At 37.7% G+C, this 24,657-nt stretch overlaps 1 protein-coding gene across 1 annotated transcript in view; it reads right to left on the reverse strand.

Annotated features, from left to right (window-relative positions):
- The window catches only part of LOC143655487 (uncharacterized), a 79,201-nt gene that overhangs the window by 52,251 nt on the left and 2,293 nt on the right, over positions 1 to 24,657 (reverse strand). The window contains exons 3-4 of the mRNA XM_077126742.1: positions 22,531 to 22,657; positions 17,640 to 18,783 (exon numbers count right to left, since the gene is read on the reverse strand). Coding sequence (XP_076982857.1) covers positions 17,640 to 18,783; positions 22,531 to 22,657 — 1,271 coding nt within the window. The remainder of the gene's footprint in view (positions 1 to 17,639; positions 18,784 to 22,530; positions 22,658 to 24,657) is intronic.

A 24,657-nucleotide genomic window follows, 5' to 3' on the forward strand; every position in this document is an offset into this window, starting at 1 on the left:
TGCTGTGCACACCCAACTTTATGGCTTGGTGGGTCAGACAACACTCAGGCTCATGATAGGCAACCCAGGTGTCATGGTAACTTGGTGGCCCATGGTTAAGCGTTCAGTCTCTACTCTGGTCCAGTATCAGGCCAAAAGCTGTTTCTCAAAAGGACAGTAGTTATCTGCAGCAGATGGTAAGGCTTTGCTTCAAAATCCTAAGGGTCTGTGTTGTGATTCTCTCATAGAGGCCTGCCAAAGGCTCCAAACAGCATCTCTATTCGCCACTGACACTTCCAGCACCATTGGATCTGCTGGATCATATGGCCCAAGTGGCAGAGCAGCTTGTACAGCAGCCTGGACCTGTCACAAAGCCTCCTCTTGTTCAGGTCCCCACTCAAAATTAGCAGCTTTTCTGGTCACTCAAATAATGCGCCAGAGTAGCATACCCAAATGAGGAATATGTTGTCGCCAAAATCCAAAAAGACCAACTAGACGTTGTGCCTCTTTTTTGGTTGTAGGAGGGACCAGATGCAGCAACTTATCCTTCACCTTAGAAGGGATATCTCGACATGCCCCACACCACTGGACACCTAGAAATTTCACTGAGGTGGAAGGCCCCTGTATTTTCATTAGATTTATCTCCCATCCTCTCACATGCAAATGCCTTACCAATAAGTCTAGAGTAGTTGCTACTTCTTGCTCAGTAGTTCCAATCAACATGATATCATCAATATAATGGACCAGTGTGATGTCTTGTGGGAGGGAGAAACGATCAAGTCCCTGAGGACAAGATTATGACATAGGGCTGGAGAGTTGATATACCCCTGAGTTAGGACAGTGAAAGTATACTGCTCACCTTGTCAGCTGAAAGCAAACTGTTTCTGGTGGTCCTTACTAATAGCTGTTGAGAAAAAAAGCATTTGCCAGATCAATAACTGTATACTAGGTACCAGGGGATGTATTGATTTGCTCAAGCAATGATACCACATCTGGAACAGCAGCTGAAATTGGAGTTACCACCTGGTTGAGTTTAGAATAATCCACTGTCATCCTCTGAGACCCATCTGTTTTCTGCACAGGCCAAATAAGAAAGACTCATTGGCCAAAGCAGGAAGAGAGACTCTCTCTTCTAAATTTCCATCTAATCAAAAGGTAATTCCCACAATTGGGCGGGTCACACCTCCATGGAAATAATCGAATCAAGAGGTCCCATCCTACAATACTGGATTGGAATTAAAAGAACATGGCTGCCCCCACAAATTTGGATTAGGATTAAAAGAACATGGCTGTCCTAGAGTATGAGATAGTTTCAAACCAACATATTCCATGCTCTGAACCTCAAAGAGATATGTTCTTTCCAGACACAAAATATATTCTCTCCATCATAGTATCACCAAAGCCTTAAACCATTTCAGTAAGGATACACATACAATACAGTGCTGGATTGACCGTAGTTCTGTTTCTACAGAACTCACAAAAATTTATTGGTTTAGCATGTAGCATACAAATATCAAAGTCATCAGAAAATAGTGTTTTACACAAATCTTTTCTGGATAACTCCATCTCCATCTCTGGGTATTTATGAAATGGCTGACAGGTTCCATGTTAAATCCTGACAAGTGGCAATATTCTCTGCGGTCTCACTTTTACAAAGCTTGGAATTTTCCAAGTTATCAGTTTCTGGTTTCTTTTACTCAAGAGTTCAGTTCTAAGATTATCCCTTTCCTGTCACATTTTATACAAACTTCAAGAAGAATCCAGGCTGCATTTTCCACATTTAGTTTGTGTATTAGCTAGGGTTCTCTAGAGAAACAGAATCAGCATGAGATATCTGTAAATATAAAATTTATAAAAGTGTCCCACATAACCATGGGGATATAAGAGTCCAAGACCTGTAAGGCAGACCACAAGCTGGCAGCTCCAGTGAAGGTCCTCAATGAACTCTCAGGAGAGACTGTCTGACTGAATTAGGAAGAATGATTGCCTATTCTAATTCCTCCTTAAAAGGCTTCCAGTGATTAGATTAAGCATCACTCATTGTAGAAGACACACCCCTTAGCTGATTGCAAATGCAACCAGCTGTGGATGCAGTCAACATGGTCATGATTTAAGTCCATGAAATGTCCTCACAGCAACAGATAGGCCAGCACTTGCCCAAGAGGACAACTGGACACCACCACCTGGCCAAGTTGACACATGAACCTGACCATCCATTTGGAAATTTCCTCAGCTAGATATCCAAGCTCATCACTTTCAAATTCAGCCTTCCATCCAACATCACTATTCAATTTTGCCTAATTCTCTGCCACTTTAAAACAAGGATCACCTTCATTCCAGTCTGCAATAACACACGCATTATTTCTGTCTAAGGTCATCAGAAACCCCTTTAGCATCCGTATTTCTACTTCAAACAAGGATTGTCTTTCTCCTATTTTGCAATAACACATGAATTATTTCTGTCTAACGGCTAATCAAAAGCACCTCTAGTATCCATATTTCTATCATCAGTCCCTTCAAAGCAACTCAGGCCTGTGCTATTCACCTTCTCACAATTCTTCCAGAATCTTCTTATATACACAGAAAGCCATTTCAACATGTTTGGTATTTGCAAATTGCAGCAATCCACTTCTCTGGTACTAAACTCTGTTCTGAGTTTCCCTTGAATGTTATGGACTGCCTTTCTCTTGTTTTCAGAATTTTCTTTTTGCCATCTGACAATCTGATTAGTAAGTATACTAGACTGAGTCTATCAAGATCTATTCTGTTTGGGATAGCTGTGGTTCTTAGGTCTGTAATTTCATAAGAGATAGGAAATTTTCAGTAATTATTTCCTCCATTATTCTTTCTGCCCCTTTTGCCTTCTCCTCTGGGACTCCCATTACATGTATATTCACATGCTTCATGTTGTCATTCAATTCCCTAATACCCTGCTCACTTTTTCCCATTCATTTCTTTATCTGTTCATTTCCATGTAGGATTTCAGGTGTGCTGTTCTCTAGTTCTTTAATCCTTTCTTCTGCCTCTTAAAATCTACTGCTTTAAGTTTCCACTTTGGTTTTCATCTCTTCTATTGTGCCTTTCATTCCCACAAGTTCAGCCATTTGTTTTTACAAACAAAAAGTTTCTGACCGACCAATGTCTTCTTTATATGCTTCATCTCTTTTGCATATCTTCTCTCCACTCATTGATTTTTAAAATAAAAAAATCCCATTTGTTTGAACGTCCTGAATTAATTGTTTCAACTCCTGTATCTTGTTTTAAGTGTTAGTTTGTTGATTTGACTGGGCCATAGGTTCATTTTTCTGAGCATGACTTTTAATTTTTTGTTTTTGTCTAGGCATCTGTGGTAGTTAGATTCAGTTGTCAACTTGGCCAGGTGAAGGCACCTAGTTCTGTTGCTGTGGACATGAGCCAATGGTGCGTGAACCTCATCTGTTGCTCATTACATCTGCAGTCGGCTAGGAGGCGGGCCTACTGCAATGAATGACGTTTAACTTAATTGGCTGGTGCTTAAATGAGAGAGCGCAATGTAGCACAGCCCAAGCTGCTTGGCATTCCTCATCTTAGCACTAGCAGCTCAGCCCAGGCCTTTGGAGATGCAGAAAGAAGTCACCCCAGGGAAAGTTGTTGGAACCCACAGGCCTGGAGAGAAGACCAGCAGAGATCACCCTGTGCCTTTCCACGTAAGAAAGAACCTCAGTGGAAAGTTAGCTGCCTTTCCTCTGAAGAACTAACAAAATAAATCCCCTTTTATTAAAAGCCAATCCATCTCTGGTGTGTTGCATTCCAGCAGCTAGCAAACTAGAACAGCATCTGATTTCTGTTATTCATTTATTCAGAGGCCATTTTCCCTCTTTTACCTAGAGCTTTCTTTTTGGTTGGCTTTGTTCTCTATATGTTCTTTGGTGTTCAGTTCAACTTATTCTAGACCTCTAGCACAGCTTCTGTTTAACTGATGAAAAGTTTTCAGCTCTTATTTGTCTGGTTCTTGCCCCGCATAAATGGAACTTTTCAGTTTTTTGAGGGGTATCTACCCAGATATGGTCTATGACAATCATATTTTCCATGATCAGACAGGCCCAGGTCTCAGGAGAAGAGAGTAACTGGTATGAAGTTTCCTTGAGGGTGAGAGCCAGCAGCTTGTTAGTCTTTCCTGTGAGGCCTCTAGGTGCTGCTTTTTGTACCCTGCCCAGCAGGTAGTGCTTGTCAGCTCACAGCTCCCTACCAGCATAAAGTAATGCAGTGCCTGTAATTCTTAGCTGACCTGTTCCTGACAGGGACATTGATACACAGTCTGAGGTAGAAGACAGACTTAGACTGTTTTTGTTTTCCAGCATCTGGGGTCTGAATTCTCTGAATGAAGGCCACCACTTGAGCAGCGCCCAACTTCTTAGAGAAGATATGCCCTTTAAAGGACTACATCCTCTATTTGACTCATCACTTTGTCTCTTAGACCTATCCTAACACCACTCTCACCTGGGTTAGTACTGACAATTCAAAATGCCTGATGTTTTATCTAATAAGCTACCAAGAAATTTTAAAAATAAAAAAAAAAGAAATCCCTTTTCTGAGCCAGTCGCCAACCCCCGAGGTCTGTGAATCCAGAGCCATTGCTGGTACACAGCTATATGTGCCCCTTTTCATGGGACATAGACATTTTCCATTATTCTGAGTTTGGCTGACTCCAAAAGCCTCTGCTATTTTTTTTGTTTTTGTCAGCCACAGCTCCTCTCTGCTGAGAGAGACCTAAGGGTTACTTTTCTGCTTTTTCTGGGTTTATCTGTTCTCAAAGCTTGTCTTGAACAGTCCAGATTTGTCCATTAAAACTGCAATTGGAGTTGTTTGGGCCAACTTCCCTTGCTCCTAGTAAGGAATGCTTTGTTTGCCAGGGGTGCCAACCTCTGGAACTTGGAGGCTCTGCTTAGAGTTCGTGCTGTAATCCTGGCCCTTCCATTCAGTCCAGACCGGTACATGGACATCACAGATGTCCTCCAAAGAGTTATTCCAGACAACTCCTGGGTATTTACTAGCTGCCCTAGAGGACTAGTTAAATTCCACACCTCCCTATGCTGCCATCTTCCCCTGCCTTCCATACAATGAACAATTATTCTGTCTCAAATAGAAGGAAGCATTGATTACAAGCTTACAACATGGATGAGACATGAAAACATTATACTAAGTGAAAAAAGCTAGTCAGAAAAGACCATTATTATATGATCCATTTATATGAAATGTCCGAAAGAGGGAAATCTAGAGACCAAAAGTATTAGTGGTTGAGTAGTATGGTGGTCGTTATTCTAGGCAATGAAACGGTCACAGCTAAAGAACACTTTCTAGTTTTGTTGATTTTTAGGTGAGGAACATTTCTAAAATTGTGGTGGTGTTGCACACATATCCATTCATTTACTAAAAAAAACATTGGATTGCACACTTTATGATATGTGAATTACATCTAAATAAAGTTGTCAAAAATTCAGTCCTGTGATTGCACACTTCAGAACAAATGGATGAACTGGGTTGAATTGCACTTGAGACCCAATCCCACCTGGTTATTAGATAAAAATTCATGGATATTAGGGCAGTAGTCTGGGCTGGAAGTTGGAGACTGTATGGCTTCCATGATTTATGGGATTTTAAATCTGTGGAAGAGGATGAGAGATTCTTGATGACTGTCTTCCTGTTTGGCCCCCTGCTTGTCTGCATTTAATTCTTTTATCCACCAAACAAATCATTTTATCGGTAGTGAGATGTTTCTGGTAAACTAGATAGAAGTACTTTCTTGAGAGGTTCACATCCAAAAGTGAGATAGAGTGTAGACAAATTCATGAATGTGGTATATAGGTTATATAAAGGAACTGCAGAGAATAATCATGAGGATAATCAGTAGCCTGGTATAGGGTATTGTGAACCAGGAAGTCCATTATGAGAAAATATTTAATCCAGGACCTGAAGGATACATAGGCATTAAGATGCATGGTATGTAGAGGAGTGTTCTATGCATGAAACAAAAATAGTTATGCTTAGGACATTAAATACCCTCTTGTACAGGCTAGATACCTGGAATCATCATCATCTTCTCCCTAGCTTCCGCAACTGAAAAGAGTTTGATGTGCTCCAGAAACCAAGAGAATGCCATTGTAGATGTAGTGGAGGAAGCAGGGCAACATTTTTTTCTGGAGGAGGTGTGTTGGTTTGAAAAGATTAATGTACCCTAGAAAAGCCATGTTTTAATCCTAATCCCATTTTGTAAAGGCAGCCATTTCTGCTAATCCCTATTCAGTACTGTATGTTGGAAACTGCAATTAGATTATCTCCATGGGGATGTGACTCAATCAAGTGTGGGTATTAAACTTAATTAGATGGAAACGTGTCTCCATCCATTCTGTATGGGTCTTGATTAGTTTACTGGGATCTATAAAAGCAGAGACATTTTTTTGGAGGGAATGCCTTTTGAGAAAGATGAGAAAGCCACAGCAGAGCCGAGCAGAGCCCACCAGCCAGCAACCTTTGTGATTCCGAGAGAGCAGAGAAGGATGCCACAGTGCCACAGAACATGAAGCAGAGAGTCCACCAGCCAGTGACTTTTGGAGATGAAGAAGGAAAACACCTCCTGGGGAGCTTCATGAAACAAGAAGCTGGGAGAGAAAGCTGAGAGACTTTGCCACATGCCCTTCCAGCCAAGAGAGAAACCCTGAACTTCATCAGCCTTCTTGAATCAAGGCATCTTTCCCTGGATGCCTTAGACTGGACATTTCTATAGACTTGTTTTAATTGGGACATTTTCATGGCCTTAGAAGTGTAAACTAGCAACTTATTAAATTCTCCTTTTTAAAAGTCATTTCATTTCTGGTATATTGCATTCCAATAGCTAGCAAATTAGAACAGGAGGGTTTATGGAACAAATCATGCTTGCTCAAACAAGTAAAAACGTTTAGTCTGGCCATTATTCCAAAAGAAATAGTCTGCTAAAGATGTCTAACCTGAGAGGGATCTCTCTGTGTTACTCGCTGTGTTTGTTCCTGTGACTCTAATTCTTTTTATTTGGTTCTTTCTTACATATTCGTTTCCAGGTGCCTTTTTCTATATTTGTGTTTATATGTTTCCATCCTTGTGCTCATTTTATGTTATTGCTTGTTTATCTGTGTATTTGAACATCTTCGCTGGCATGAAATCTCCATCTAACTGTCCTCATAGGAAGACATGGAGGTAACAGATGGTCTATATTTTTTCCATTGTTCAATGGTTCAACATAGACCAGGTGGTGTTCTTCGCTTTTGTCATTATCTGCTTTTTGTCATTATGACCTCCCAGACTGTCTAGGTAGGACTGAAAGTCCATCTGTAATTTAAATAAGAATTATACGACTGGTACAGCACTATCCTATAGAACTTTCTGTGATGATGGGAATATTCTGAATTTATGTTGTCCATACAGAGCCAACTAGCCATAAGAAAATGCAAATTTTATTGAAATTGAAATAGCTACATGCCACAATACTGGACAGTGTAGTTCACAGTACTATTTCCTCAAAGGAGTTATCCATTAAATACATATTGATTATAATGTTAAAATTGTAATCAAAAACCAAAATATAACAGTAGCTAAGTTCTCTGTAAATGTTTGCCTATATTTATTAAACTGATGGTTTTCCAATTATGGGCTACCTGCTATATTTTTTTATTGCTACAGTGTAGATTCTTGATATTTCATGGCATAGATATTCCTCATGCTTCTTCATGAAATCTAATGTTTGAAATTCATGTCAAAAAATAGATGCCCTCTCTAAGATCTTTAATTCCCCACTTACTCCCTAAGAGAAACAGGCAAAGCCATGGACAGGTTAGAACCAATTTAGAATGATGGTCTTGAAGGGGATGACATTAGCTTGCCTCTTCTGGGTCAGATATGACATCTAAACTGCACCATTCAATACTATAGCCACAATCAACATACAGCTACCGAGAACTTGAAGAATGTCTAGTGTAAACTGAGTTGTGCTGTAAGTGTAAACTGCATGCTGGATATCAAAGACCTGGTAAGAAACATAATGAACTGACAGTTTCTGGCCAGCATAAACCAGGACAATGCAAAAAATTACTCAAGACACAAAGTCAAGAGAGGGGAGAGGGAGAAGAATGAAAGCAGTTCCCGAGCTCTTTCCTACATTACCTTTTATTTTCAAACTTATCAGGTAAGGGGCCTTCTATTTTTAGGTAAAAAGAAACAAATACTGTAGATGTAACAGAGCAGGATGTATCCAGAATGTTCTGGGGACAGGATGGCAATAGATAGAAACATCAAGTAGAGAGTGAAGCAGGGTGTTCTAGCTGTTTTCAGCAAGAACTGATAAAGGTGGTAAGCAAAGAATTGAGGCAAGTTTTGTGCAAGGCAAAGGAGATAAGAGCAGTTTCCTGTTCTGCTTTTTGCAAAGCATAAAGCATATTCATAGAAGATTTAACCAGCATGTTCCTACAGTAACAATATCTCAATAATTTTTATAATGATCCCATATTTAAATGATATTTTAAATATATTAGCTTAAAATGTATTATTTAAATTATCATATTTCTTTTTACTTTTTAACAAAGATATGTAGTGGCTTAGAGCTGTATATACCACAGAAAAACATGCTTTTAAATTTAATCCATTCATGTGGGTGTGAACCCATTATAAGTAGGACCTTTTGGTGAAGTTACTTCAGATAAGATGTGGCTCACCTCAATCAGAACAATTAAGTATTTTATGAGTTTGTTATAATTTGAATCAAATTCAGACAGAGGGAAGGCCACATTCAGCAGAACCAGGAGAATGGAGAGGACAGAAGACATCATGTCCATTCAATGTGAAAGATGAGCCAAAGGCCAAGGATCACTGGCAGCCAGCCCCAGAATATTGGTCTTTGAGAATAAAGCATCCGTTGATGACACCTTGGTTTCGACATTCTCGTACCTTCAAAAGTGTGAGCTAATACATTTCTATTGTTTAAACCAATCCATTACATGGTATTTGCTTAAGCAGCCCAGGTAATTAAAGAAGGATATTACAAAAATTGAAATGATAACTATAATATAAATTATGTACACACACACACACATATACACACACACATATATGCTTTGCATGATTTTTCTATTGGACAGTGCTAAGGGCCATAAGCAACAACAGTAGCACAGCTCCAGATTTTCTTATTATGTGAAAAAAAAACTCGTTCTTGATCACAATCAAAACTACAATCACTACAAATTTATATATCAATATAAACACAGATGGAAGTAGAGGACAAGGAGTGTCCTAGCTTGCTAGCTGCCAGAATGTAACACACCAGAGATGTATTGGCTTTTAACAAAAGGGAATTTATTTCATTATTTCTTCAGAGGAAAGGCAGCTAGCTGTCAACTGAGGTTCTTTCTTACATGGGAAGGCACAGGGTGATCTCTGCTGGCCTTCTCTCTGGGCCTGTGGGTTCCAACAACTTTCCCTAGGGTTATTTCTTTCCGCATCTCCAAAGGCCTGGGCTGAGCTGCTTGTGCTGAGATTTGCTGAGCTGCTTGGGATGTGCTACGTGTGCTCTCTCATTTAAGCACCAGCCAATTAAATCAAACATCATTCATTACAGCAGGCACACCTCTTAGCTGACTGCAGATGTAATGAGCAACAGATGAGGTTCACGTACCATTGGCTCATGTCCACAGCAACAGAACTAGGTAATGTCACCTGGCCAAGTTGACAATTAAATCTAATTACCACAAGGAGGCTGATAGTTGATGCATCATAAGTATTTTTAACTTTTATTTTGAAATAATTATGGATTCACAAATAGTTGCAAAAATCATACAGTAAACTCCCATGTACCCTAAACCCAGTTACCCCAATGGTTACATCCTGTATAAGTACAGTCCAGTAACAAAATAAGAAAAACTGATACTGGTAAAAAATATGTGCATATTATAACATGCCATTTTATTACATTTATAGATTCATGTAACCACCACTGAAACATAAAGAACAATTACAACAAAGATCTCCCTCATAGTATCCTTTTATAGACACACCCAACATTTACAACTTCTTTCCCCCAGCATCCCTAGTACTTGGTAACCAGCATAGTTTTCCATCCTGTATTGGGACTTTGTTCATTGCAGTTTTGCTTTATCAGTTTTTTTTTTTTTTTTTTTTTTTTAAAGACAGAGAGAAGGAAGGAAGGATAGAAGGAAGGAAGGAAGGAAGAAAGGGAAACATTTTTAAACATTTTCTTGTTTTATTGTATTCTGTTTCTCCGTTTTTGTTACATGGGCTGGGGCCGGGAATCGAACCGAGGTCCTCCGGCATAGCAGGCAAGCACTTTGCCCGCTGAGCCACCGCGGCCCGCCAGCTTTATCAGTTTTGATAAAATTTTTAAAAAGGGGGTGCATGGGTGGTTCAAAGCTAGAATGCTCACCTTTCTTGCGGGAGACCCAGGTTCAATTCCCTGACCACACACCCGCTAAAAATTTTTTTTTTTAAAAAAGGTACAGCCTATGCAATGTAATGGAAGAGGCAGCATCTGTGGATTGAGGTAGCTCAGGAGTTTCCTGAAACCCTGAAGAAACTGATTAAAGAGACTGGCTACACACTGAAATACTCCATGCTAATGAAACAGCATTATACAGCATTGGAAAATAAGGACTCAGAGGACATTGCAGTTTTGATATATCAAGGGCCTGCATAAAAAATTAAATGGGAATTTGGGGGGAGTTTTGTGGAAGCTGCAGGTAACACATGAAGGCCAGGAAATAATGCAGAAAAAGCTTAGAAATTCAGAAAAGCATAAAATATATGTACAGTATTGTATAATATGAACCATTTTATCTTTTTATACCAGAAATATATACAATTTCATTTTTAAGGTTAAAATGAGTAAAAGTAAAATTTTGTGAACAGAATGCAAAACCCAGCAGATGACCACAAAGGCTAGAAATGTAGATATCTTAAAGAGTTGATTAACTCATACATGCATACAATGTATACAGTTATGTATATTATCTGTACAGTAAATATTTTACTGTTTAAGAACATAAATGAAAAGCTACAATTTTTTTTCTTAAAAATTAAATTTGGCTGGCCACAGTGGCTCAGCAGGCAGAGTTCTTGCCTGTCATGCCGGAGACCAGGGTTTGATTCGCGGTGCCTGCCCATGCAAAAAAAAAATTAAATTTGTAGTAAAAGAAAAGTGTTTCTACACACAGTTTTGGGGACACCGAGCCTATTTACAGCAATCTCTCATGTGACATCTCACAGTAATTTCCTGGTGATCTTGGGCTCTCCAGTTTCTCCTGTCATTTAAATGCCATAAACTCTATTAAAAACATGGGTCCCTAGCATAGCATTCATAGTAGTTGGGGAAGTGCTCCAAGAAACAGAGGAAAGTAATGACGTTGAAGGAAAAAAATAGAATTGTTAGATACGTTTCATTCAGGTGAAATGGCTGCTGCAGTTGGCTGTCATTACAGTATACATGAGTCAATCATAAGGCACAGAAGAAAAAAAAGGAAATCCATGAAGCTGTTGCTGGAGCTACACCAACAATTGCAAAGCATTTGCATAAACCGCTACATCTGCACCTCTCTTGCATAGAAAATGCAACACTCTTTTTGGATTCAAGACTTATAAAAAACGCATCCCAGTAGACTCTGGCATCATATGACGAGACGTCAAGTCCGTATATGATTACCTAAAGAAAAATGAAGGGTTGACTGCTATGGATTTACAGTCCAGCAAAGGTGGTTTAAAAACTTTTAAAAAAGGCATAGCCTACGCAATGTAATGGGAGAGGCAGCTCAGGAGTTTCCTGAAACCTCAAGCAGCTGAAGACTGGCTACAAACTGAAACAGATACTCAATGCTAACGAAACGACACTATACAGCATTGGAAAATAAGGCCTCAGTGGACAGACACCAGCCAAGAAGAAAATTAAATCCCAGGATTCCAACCTGCAAGGGACAGGATAACCCAATGTCATAGTGTTCATAATGAAGACAGACCTGTTATATAAAGCTGCTATCTCTCAAGCTTTGAAAGTAAAGGATAAGTACCAACTGCTTAACTTCTGGATGTTCAATAAGAGAGCATGTATGACCAAAGCACTTTACCTGGACTGGTTTCATCAATGTTTTTTTTTTGCCCGAGGTTAGAAAATACCTTGACAGTAAGGGATTATAGTTTAAGGTGTTATTGCTTCTGGACAATGCCCCTGGCCACCTACATATAGTGTATGACCAAATACTTAACCCAAATTTTAGAAGAAGGTACTGTAAATATCCTATAAAAAACGAAGAAAAGATTCAGATTTCTGTGGTATGGAGGGCCAAAAAATTTTATGCAGATTTTCCAAAACCCGGGAGCAACACGCCCACTGACCCCTGTGATGTGGAAGGGATAAATGTAATCTGTTCTCCATCACTACAGGTGTATCACTAAGGTACTAAGATACTGCTATATAAAAGAAATAATACAGTATGTGACCATTTGAGACAAGCTTTTGCTTTTTACACTCAGCATAATTCCAAGTTGCTTAGTGTATCAATAATTTACTCTTTTCATTGCTGAGAATTCCATGGTATACATTTTCTACCATTCTGTTGGTGAAAATAAAGTTGGAGAATTCACATTTCCAATAATTTAAAAATTTACCGCAAAGTGATAGCAATCAAAATAGTATGGTAATGGCATACGGATAGGCATACAGACCAATGGAATAGAACTGAGAACCCAGAAATAAATCAACATATATATGGTCAATTGATCTTCAAAAATCAACCCAAATGCCCATCAAAAGATGAACAGAAAAACAAAATGCGTGCATATATATTTATACACACATATAGTGGAATATTGCTCAGCCAAAAAAGGAATGAAGTTTTGACACATTCAACAACATGGGTGAATCCTGAAGACATGTTGAATGAAACAAACTAGATGCAAAAGGACAAATATTGTATGAACTCACTGAAATAAAATTAGAATAAGCAAAATCACAGAATCTAGAATATATGTTATCGGGGGCTGATTTGGGGGTAGGGAATGGGGAGTTAACGTTTGAATTGTACAGAATTTCTGTTGGAATTGATTGCAAAGTTTTGGTAATGGATAATGCTGATGGCAGCACAACAACGAGGGTGTAATTAAAAGCCCTGAATTATATATGTGAATGTGATTAAAAGGGAAAATTCTAGGTTTAATGAACGTTACTAGAACAAAAATTAAAAGAAAAAAACACTCAAAATAAAACTATGCCAATATTAAAAACAAAGGAAAAAAAAACTCCTGGACACAGCCATGAATGAATACAGGTTATTAAGCATATGCTACAATTCAATGAAATAATGAAGTACAGATGGATAAATCAATGTGAATGAATTAGACCATTACATCAAATCATAAAAAGCAATTTACAGCACTAAAACATGTGGACATTCTAATATATCTCAAAGGAGAATAAAAATAAAGGTTCATAATTCATTATAAAAGTAGTTCTGAAGAGGCAAAGAAGTGATAAACATAAAATTCTGAACAGTGTTTACATCTGGGAGGGAAGAGATATGATCAGGAAAGAGCACATGGGAGGATGTGAATGGGCTAATATGCTACTTCTTATTTTGGTAGGATTACATTTTATTATTATGCTGTATAACCCTGAACAAACATTTCTACATTCTTTTATGCTTCAGTTTTCGTTTTATCCTTCTACTTCTCCTTCTTCTTCTGAGATAATATCCTGAACTACTTCTTTGGTGGTGTGGATGGAAAGGATGACATTACGTATGAAATATACTTTTTTCATCTTCAGAACTTGATTTGTTCATGCTGAATCTGTAGTATGTTGAGGGGATCCAGAATCAATCCACATAATTGGGTCCTACAACCAACTCTAAACATGTTTACTGGAATCTGGCTCCTTTCTGAAATGATTCAATGCCATATCCCAAACAAACAAAATGTCTAAAAGCCCACATCCTCATCAGTCAAGGTTCACTAGGAAATTGGCTCAGGCGGCCATAGGGATCAGGAAGTCTCAATTCCATAGGGTGGGCTGCAAGTTGGGAACTCTGATGAAGGTTTTGATCAATTTCCTAGGAGATGCTGAAGTAAAGACAGAAAATCTTTCTGATTACTGCAATAAATGGGTCTTCCATTAAGACCTTCAACTGATTGGATGAGGCTTCTTTCATTGTTGAATGCAATCTCCTCAGTTAACCGTAGATGTAAAACCTACAGATTCCATCAACTTGATGATTTAAGTCCACAAAATATCCTCACAGTAGTAATCAGACTAGTACTAGTTTGACCAAACAACTGGACACCATAACCTGGTCCAGCTGACACACAACTTAACCATCATAACCTTTAATGTGGGGAAATAATTTGCATTGATAGGGGAATAAGTGCTTATCTTCAAGTAATTACATATTCCACTGGGATCATCCCCATAATTCTGATAAGACAGTGGGAGTGACCGACTCAGGCAAATATTCAGGCAAATTGCTAGGCCTGGGAAACTAACTGTCAGAAAAGGTTTGCAATTTATAAAAAAGAGCTTCGGTTTTCTGATATATTTGATTTGCAGTGAAAGATTTCCCTTATTCAGTTTATTCATAAGCTTTTCCCAATGTTTATCTCTGAAGTATGACTTCTGAGAATTCCCACATCCATTACATTCATAGTATAATTCATTCATAGTACCTTGATGCATTTTTTCCCTAGCTTTAACTTTTTTTTTTTTTTTTTTTTTTGCATGGGCAGGTATTGGGAATCAAACCCAGGTCTCCAGCATGGCAGGCGAGAACTCTGCCTGCTGAGCCACCATGGCCCACCCTCCCTTGCTTTAAATTTTATTGTAAAATAATTTTAAACATACAGGACAGTTGCAAGAATAATATAAATGCCATACAGAGAACTTCAAAATACCCCAACCTCTACCGCAGTTACTGAGATTTGCCACATCTGCTGTATCATCCTGTTTGTGATCTATTAATATTTCATCTATGTATTAATCTGTCATCTGAACATTTCAGAGAAGTTTTCACATCATGAACACGTAATACTTTCATGTACATTTATTATGAACAAGGAAATTCACTTACGTAATCCCCTTAAGTGCAGCTATCAAGGTCAAGAAATTAACAATGATAAAAACCATATATTCTACATTCCATTTTTTTCTTATGTCCTGATAATGTCCATTTGAGCTGTTCCTCCTCTAATTCTTACATTCCCCTCCAGTATAACGTACTGCATATTTATTTATATTTAGTTCCTCCTTTCTAAATTGTGGAAACATATATACCACTTAAATCTTCCCATCCTGACACCTCCCTAACATACCATTTAGTGGGATTAATCATAATCACAACATTGAAGTATCTTCTTCAGCATATATCAGTAGCACTTTTGTTTCATTTTGGAAATGTACACTCATACTGCATAAATTCTACCGCCCTGCCACCGACCTCTAGTAACATATATGCTATTTTCTATCTTTATGAGTTTGCATATTCTTTGTGGTAACACCAATGAGCTTAAACTTAATATCCCAAATCTATGTTTTCATTTGTATTGATACCAGCTTTTAACAACTTCAATAGTACAAACTATATTTCTATACACCACTGCTCTCCCACCATTATGTAGTTCTTATCACAAATTACATATCTATACATCATGAGTTCAGAATCATTGTCATTGGGCTTTATGCATCTGCCTCTTAGATCTTGTAAGAAGTAAAAACAAACTGTAAAACCAAAAATTCAATAGTGCTTGGATTTGTATTTACACACATCTTTATCTTTACCAGAGATCTTTATTTCTTCAAGTGGCCTCAGTCATTGCCTAGCGTCCTTTCATTTCAATTTGTAAGACTCCCTTTAGCATTTCCTTTAGGGTTGGTCGAGTGGTGTCAAAGTATGCAGCTTTCGTTTATCTGAGAATGGGTTAATTCTTCCTTCATTTTTGAACGAGTTGTGCTGGATATAGAATTCTTGGTTGGGCAATTTTTTTCTCTCAGCATTTTAAACATGTCTTCCCACTGCCTTCTGTCCTCAACGTTTCCCATGAGAAACCAGCCCTTAACCTTATTGAGTCTCTCTTGTATGTGACATGTAGCTTCTGTCTTGCAACTTTCAGAGTTCTCTTTATCTTTGGCATTCAACAGTTAAATTATAACATGGGGTGATATAGGACTATTTGGGCTTATCCTGCTTGGAGTTTGTTGAGCATCATGGATATATATATTTGTGTCTCATTATATTTGGGAAGTTCAGCTATTATTTCTTTGCATGTTCCCTTGGCATCTTTCTCCTTTGCTTCTCTTCCTGGGACTACGACAATGTATATAATGGAACTCTCATGTTCTTCTAACTCTGTTCTTTCTTTTCTCCTTCTCCTGAGACTGGATGATTTCAACTGTTTTCTCTTCAAGTTTACTGACCCTTTCATTTGCAGCTCCAAGCTAGTTTTGAATTTCTCTAGAGAATTCTTTCTCCATGGTCCTCAGTTCTGTTTCATACCTTTTCATAATTCCCACCTCTCTACTGATATTCTTTGTGTTCACCTATCATTTTTCTGATTTCCTTTAGTTCTTTATTAATGATTTTCTTTAGCTCTTTATCATATATAAGAGCATAAAAAAATTTTGTGTCTAGACTGTCTCTGCTCTGATCCTCTTCACTGAGAGTCACAAATGTTTTTCTCCTTTGCCTGGGCTATCACTTCCTGTTTGTGTGTTAATATTTTGTTGAAATCTGGATATTTTCATATTTTAACATGTTATTACTAGGATTTAGACTCTGTAGTATCTGTTCTTTTAAGCATGTATCCAACTATGGTGTTGAAAGAGCTTTCTATGAGCGACAGGACCTAACAAGAAAAGAAGAGGAGGAGGAGGAGGAAGAAAAGGAAAAGAAAACACAAGTAAGAAGAGGAGGGTAAACGGAAACCACTTTCCTAGTTTTTGAACATTGTCTTGTGCAAATGCTCTCCTTCAGGCTTATACATAAGAGTATGGAAAACAGCTCCAGTCCAAAGTGTAGGAAACTTTCTGATCTTATTGTGAATGATACACTCTCCTCTTTTTGGGCATGTGTGTGTGACCCTAGTCATTCTCGTGTTTACATGGAAACAAGTATCACCTCTTTCCAAAGAATCAGTTTCCTCACAGTCCCAGACACTGCACTGTATGTCTTACAGTAAGCAATCCAATGCCTTGTGCAGCATGACTCTACTGCCCATCCACAGCACTCTGTAGGGAAACTCACTAAGCTGCCTTTTACCATATGAGGTAAGTTCTGAGTCAGCAAAGTTCCTCACGCCTCCACCAGATAGCCTGGGCCAGACATACATGTTTCTAATATGTACATAAGGTTATTCTGCTTCCTCAGGCACCAGAAACACAGATCCACACTGGAACTGCAAGTCAACTTGGTACTGAGCTGATTATGGGATGAGGTAGGGGCCAGCCACGGAGTCACAAGATCCTACTTCTTTTAAGTGATCTTTTTCTTAAGTACTTGCTCTTCTTTCACAACCCATTAATTATTTTCTGGAGCTTTCATAAATAAATTTTTGCCAGTTTTCCCAGTTTTTTTAGGGCTTCTGTCAGGGAATAAAGAGCTGAAGACTCTCACTCTGCCATCTTGATTGGGGTGGGACATCTCTGATGTTTTCTTAGGTCTAATTTCTGATTGAAAGTTTCCCCACAGTCATCACATTTAAAGGGTTTCTCCCCTTTATGAGTTCCCTGATGTCCTCTGAGGGTTGATTTGTAAGCAAAAGCTCTACCACATTCATTACATTCATAGGGTTTCTCCCCTGTATGAGTTCTCTGATGTGATCTTAGGCCAGAATTTTTGCTGAAAGCCTTCCCACATTCATTACAGTCATAGGGTTTCTCCCCTGTGTGGAGTCTCTGATGTACTCTTAGACTTGCCTTTGTGGTGAAAGTTTTCCCACATTCATTACATTCATAAGGCTTCTCCCCTGTGTGACTTCTCTTGTGTATTCCTAGGCTTGACCTCTGACGGAAAGCTTTCCCACATTCAATACACTGATAGGGTTTCTCCCCTGTGTGAGTTCTCTGGTGTGTTCTTAGGCCCAACTTCTCTCTGAAAGTTTTTCCACATTCATTACATCGATAGGGTTTCTCCCCTGAGTGAATTGTGTGATGCCTTCTTAGGGTTGAATTATGGGCAAAGGCTTTTCCACATTCATTACATTCAAAAGGTTTCTCCCCTTTGTGAACTGTCTGATGTAGAATGAGGTAAGACTTCTTACAAAAGGATTTACCACATTCACTACATTCATATGGTTTTGTCCCTGTGTGAATTGCCTGATGTCTTTTGAGGTTTGAGTTCTGGGCAAAGGCTTTTCCACATTCATTACATCCATAAGGTCTCTCTCCTGTATGAGTTCTCTGATGCAGAACAAGCTGTGACTTCTTACAGAAGCATTTTTCACATTCACTACATTCATAGGGTTTCACTTTTTCGTGAGTACTAGTATGTACATTGAAAGGTGGTTGACAGTCAGTTTTCCTACACATGCTATAGTCAGATGTCTCAGTTCTATGAGCTGAATTAGGGTTGATGTCTTGTCCAAATTTTAAGGGTTTCACCCTTAAGTGACTTCTCTCGTTTTTCCCAAAATGTGAGTTGTGGCTGACACTCTTCCTTCCTGTGTCAGTTCTCTGAAGTTCAATGAATAAAATATGCCACAGATTTTTGTCTTGAATTTCCAGACTCTTCTCTAAGACATTATTAAGTTGAAAGTTTTCTAAAAACGAGAAAACAAAAAAAATACCTCATGAATCTGAAACACTTTTTTAAGGTTTATATACATTCCTTTATTGTGCATTTGACTCTGTTTTCCATGTAACAAGAATAAACAAGTTTCCTACATTCCATCTGTTTGAGGAAAATAATATGCTGAAGTGGAAAAAAGGAGAAAAAAAGTGATGATGCCTATATTTACACATCTTGACTTTTTAAAAAAAAATTCAAAATCTTATAGAAAAATATAAATATAGGAAAGGATCAGTGAAAACACAGACAACAGAGTGATGGAGTCATAATTGGAAAACTCTGAAAATAAAATGAAATGAATTAATAAGTGGACAATAAAGGAAAATCAGTGGGCCTGGGTTTTTAAAGTATACGTAAGACAAAGATTTTTATTTGGGAGGATATCAGGGTTTAGGTCCTTACATTGTCAAATATAGATTACAAAAGTATGATATTCATAATAGGTATTTTGATTTAGATTTTTTCTTTTCCATTTTACACACCAATGTTAAAATAAATTAATAATGGCATGGATTTCCTCATGATGAAAAGAACAGTCCTATAGTCTACCACAGATTATCTTGGCTTTTACTCACAGGAATATGAATGCACAAGATAGTGTAAACTGAAGAGAAGAAAATTCACCTTTCTAATGGGGAATGAATTCACTTTTCTTTCTTGGCTCTGGGAACCTCTCCTGCCACAGAAATCATAAGTTTGCAATTTGAAATGTGCTTATTTATTTTCCTGAAAGTAACTTGTCCCCACCTAATCCTTAAATTGGCATTCCATCTGCTTATCAACATACACAGCATCTACTGACTAGAAACTTAAGGATCACATTTCAGTCTGATTCCAAAACTTTCGAGTTATCCTTTATATTTATTTTTCATGCAAATTTTTACATAAATTTAATTATTATTACCCCGAAGCAACCAACATCCAACAATTTCAGGTCTACGATTTCTACAAAATTAAGAACACAAAGTCCCAGGAAAAGGCAAAAGAATTATGAAACAATATAAAAAATATGGGCTTCTATAACTCTAAATATGAAAGCAGACACAGTTTAAGAAATGATTTAGTGAAGGTGCTCATTTGAAGAATCTTTTGCAGAGAGAAAAACAAAAATATTTTCTGATGCACAAAAATGATCAATCTTCTTATACCCCTGAGTCACAAGCATATATAACATAAAACTCTTATCAGGAATCTATTTTTACTGTGCTTTTGAAAAATGGACTTCATGAGGAGAACTGCTAGACCATGACCCCAGAGATAAAAGGAAAAAAATATGAATTTTAGATCATAGCACAGAAAGAACAAAGGGGAACAAAACAAAACCTGGAAGGCTGAATAAGTTGGCTATCCTAGTTTAAAGTGCATGGAGGTCAAAACAACTAGAATTTTCCTGGTAAAATACAGAAAAAAAGAAAGAGTTATGCTGAAAAAAAGGTACTTTTTGTAGAGGGTCATCTTAAATCTTTGGTTGAAGACTTTGTCTCTATGTAAGAAACCACCTGAAGTTTCAGGAACAACCACCTGAAAGCACTAGTTTGAAAAATCCCCAAAACACAACTCAGAAATGAGAAGTTGGGAAAATATGGAATTGACCTCTCAATATACAGAGAATTGAGTATCTGTCTCCAAAGTGTATAGAGACTTAATAGTGTTGCCTACTTAATCTTGGTCTAAAGCACAGTTAGGACCTAACAAAACATCTAAAAAACAAGTACTGAAAGGCTCAAGGTACATCCACGTAATTTATTGAAATCCATAAAAACATCCCAGATTTAAAATAACATAATAAAATTTAGCACCCAAAATATATTAATCAAATCCTAATAGTAATAAAAGAGTAGACAAATGCATAATCATACTTGGATACAATGTTCCTTTGTCAGTAATTAGTAGCACAAACAGTCAAAACGTCATGATAATGACTTGAGCAACAATATCAGCTCTTTTGAATTAATTTTGAATAAAACATTAGAACCAAAACAAAAGAAAATACAATCTTTCATGCACATGTGGAAAATTCATCAGGATTACAGCTGGGTCCAATAAAAGTCCCTCAAATGTAAGAAGGGTTGACCATACAGGGCACTGTTCTTCAAACAAAAATAAACTTAAAATCTGTAACAAGAAGAAAATAGGAAACACTAAACTACTGAAAGTTAAAAATACTTCAGCATCACCATGGGTCACTGAAAAAAAATCACAAGAAAATATCCTGAAATAAATTAAAACATAGTTATTGAAAAAAACTGTGTGGTACAAGAGTTATATATATATATAGCTCTGGATCATGATCTACGCTTCCAGTTTCAAATAAGCTGGTAAAAAAAATGGCAAAAAACCCAAAATTATGAAGAGGAAAAAGAATAAATTCAGTCACTTTGATGAAATATAAAAATTCCTTGAAAGACATAAACTATCAAAGCTCATTCAAAAAGCAATAGTAGAAAGCCCCTATGGCACTGTGTTTAAAAAAGAAAATTATGTTTGTAACTTTCTTTTATAATTAAAACCGTCCTTGACAGAAAATGCTAGATACAGATTGCTTCAATGGTGAAACTTACAAAAAACCTAAAGAAACAATAATACAATTTCTATAAAAACTTTTCTAGAATATAGTAGAAAAGGTAACACTTTTCAATACCTTTTAGTAGGCAAGTGTTACCAATCTATGAAAACCAGGGAAAGACATTATAAAAAAACAAAAGTATATTAATTTTTTTTTTTGAAACATAGGTAATAAACAGTTATGTTAGCAAACCAAATCCATAAACACATTAAAAGGATAATACGACAAGGGCAAGTAGTGCTCATATGGGAATGAAAGACTAACATCCCCAAAGCAAGGTAATTCACAATAATTTGAAAATGAAAAATCACAAAATGATGTCAATAGAGAAAAAAAATACCTGACAAAACGAAACACCTATGGATTATTCAAGAGATGCATCACAAAAGGCATAAATTTATCAAAAAGCACGTGAAAACAGTTCATCATCATTATCCATCAGGGAAATGTAAACAAAATCCAGTAAGACACAAACTGACACTGACTAAAAGGGTTAACATTAGTAAGATAATACTAAGTGTTGGTAAAGATGCGGAGCAACTAGAACTCTTACATTTTTAGTGGGCATGAAAAATGGCACAGATACAATGGAAACATTAAGCAGTTACTTATACAGGTATAAATACAACTTCCCACAACTACTTCATAGCAGCTTTATTCATATAACACCAAAGTGGAAATAAATGATAGTATCTACACATGCTGGAACACTAATCATTAACAAACAGAATAAATTACTGAAACATCCCGCAATAAAAATGTATAAATCTCAACAGAAAGTGATTTTAGGTGAAAGAACTGAGGGAAAAAGGCACACATGTCCTATGACGAACACAACTGTATGATGAGTTATAATATTCTGAAAAAGGCAAAAGTATAATAGGGAGTAAATCAGTGATTGTTAAAAGGTAGTGGGAGGGTGGAGAAAAATGGCTGCAAAAGGCTGCAAAGAAACTTTTTTTACGGTGGTGGAACTGTTCTGTGTTGATTTTAGTGATAATAATCAACTGAATACACTTTAAAAACTCACTGACTTATATAGAAACTTGCTGAAATTTATGTTCTGTTATATCTCCATACATGTGACCCAAAAAGAAAAAAGCAAAAACAGAAACGCATTCGACATGTGGTTACATGCTAGGATGTGCTCACCCACTGAGACGAGGTGGCTGTAGTTCTCCAGCATCACATCTCTGTACAGGGTCCTCTGGGCAGGGCCCAGGTGCTTCCACTCCTCCTGGGTGAACTCCACTGCCACGTCCTTGAACGACATTGATTCCTGTAACAGCACAGCTCTGGTCAATCTGAAGGGTCCAGAAAAGGTGACGTAGAAAATACCTTAGGAAACTGACTCTTAAAAAGTTTACTATTGAGGGTGCACGGGTGGTTCTATGGTAGAATGCCTGCCTTCCATGCAGGATAACCTGGGTTCGACTCCTGGACCATGAATACAAGGCAAAAAAAAAAAAAAAAAAAAATCATCATGGCCCTAACTTAGTCTTCTAGTGAGGGAAAACTCATAAGTGGTATAAACATCATTCTCAAACCCTTATTCATGTGCAATTACAAATTATATATAAGCACTAGCTATTAATTTGATACCTATGATGCTTGGTGGATTTTTAAGATAAAGTTATTACATTGGCTTCACAGAATTTTATCTATACTGCAATGGCCTGTCCTGAGAACTCTCTAGGATACATGCAACCCTACTCTGAGTTCTCTATTAGAGTAATGGGGAATCAGTGAAGAGATATACTAAGCCCAGAAGGTATTTCACGCAAACAAACTATATTTCAGAAGCAATGTTCTATAAAAACACTGGAAAATGTCTTAAGCATCAAAATACAAGAGACGAATTTAGGAAGTGCCTATCTATTAAGGCAAAGCAATGAAATAAAGCATTGGACACTGATTCTATAAGAGAAAAGAAATCACTAATTTGTTGGCAGCTGCCAAGGAACACAGCATGATCAGTGGGGTGGCTGCTGATTTCATAAGCCGAGACTAGAAGAACAGATGAAAAGCATTGGGTGGTCACACTGACGCTCATCCCATGCACGCTGCACCCAAAGTACTGTAAACACACAGGTAGAAGTATCCCCAGCACAGTTGTTTACATGATTTTAGAGCATTCAGGGCAGGTCTGAAATGAAGATAAGGATTTAGGAGACATCAGCCATTAAGGTGGTGTACTGGGTTAAATGGTGTCACCCAAAGTTCACGTTCACCTGGAGTCTTAGAATGTGAAATTATTGTAAAAGGTACAGATGTGATTAGTTAAGATGAGGTTATACCGGAGTAAGGTATCCGGTATACTGGACTACAGTGTCCGGTAAATCCCATCTGACTGGTGTCCTCGTAAGAAGATGGAATTTGTGTTGAGACGCGAAGACACAGACTCAGAGGGAAGACAGCCACATGAGGATGTGACAGACAATGAGATCACGCTGCTAAAATCCATGAATGCCAGAAGCTAGAAGAGGCACGGAAGGATCCTCTCCTAGAGGATTTGGAGGGAGCCTGGCCCTGACCACACCTTCATTTCACCCTTCTAACTTCTAGAACTATGAGTGAGTGACTTTCTATTGTTTAAAGACACCCAGTTTGTGGCAATTTGTTACAACAGCACTAGGAATCTAACACAAAGAGTCTCTGAAATCTGATGATTTCAGAGACTCTTCTGGCTCACAGAGAACATATGCACTGAGGAGAGAAAAGGAGCAGGTACAGAATTTGGGAAAACACAAATATTAGGCCGAAAAACTCTAAGCCAAGAAGGTTTAGAAGATCTTCTGAATGGTGGGAAGAGAAAACGAAAAAGTAACAGTAGTAATAAAGAGATCATTCCAAGTATAAACGATTCCTAGTTCAAGAAAACAGGCAGAAAATACACATTTGCATCTTCTATCTCCTAAACACACTCAGTTAAAATAAAAAAAAAAAAAACCTGCAGTAATATATGATAAAAAGGAATACAAGGAAGGGTGCCATCAAAGGACAGGAAATTTAAAGAAATTCTGGGAGGCAGATGAGAAAAAAAGGATGGTGCCCACAGTCTAAAACAAACATAGAAGATGGAAAAGGAGCAGGCTTCTGATATTTAGAATCATGTGCTGTGGTCTGAATGACTGGTAGAACAATTAATTGAAGAACAGTCAAAGAATCTTGGGAGATGCTCAATTTCTGTGTATCCACCAGAAATCTGAAGAAAATGTTACTGAAACGAGCTCCCTACCTAAAGTGTGGGAAACGCTTCAAGAACTCAAGTATAGAGAA

This window comes from Tamandua tetradactyla, chromosome 2, assembly GCF_023851605.1.
Source record: "Tamandua tetradactyla isolate mTamTet1 chromosome 2, mTamTet1.pri, whole genome shotgun sequence".
Lineage (NCBI taxonomy): Eukaryota > Metazoa > Chordata > Mammalia > Pilosa > Myrmecophagidae > Tamandua > Tamandua tetradactyla.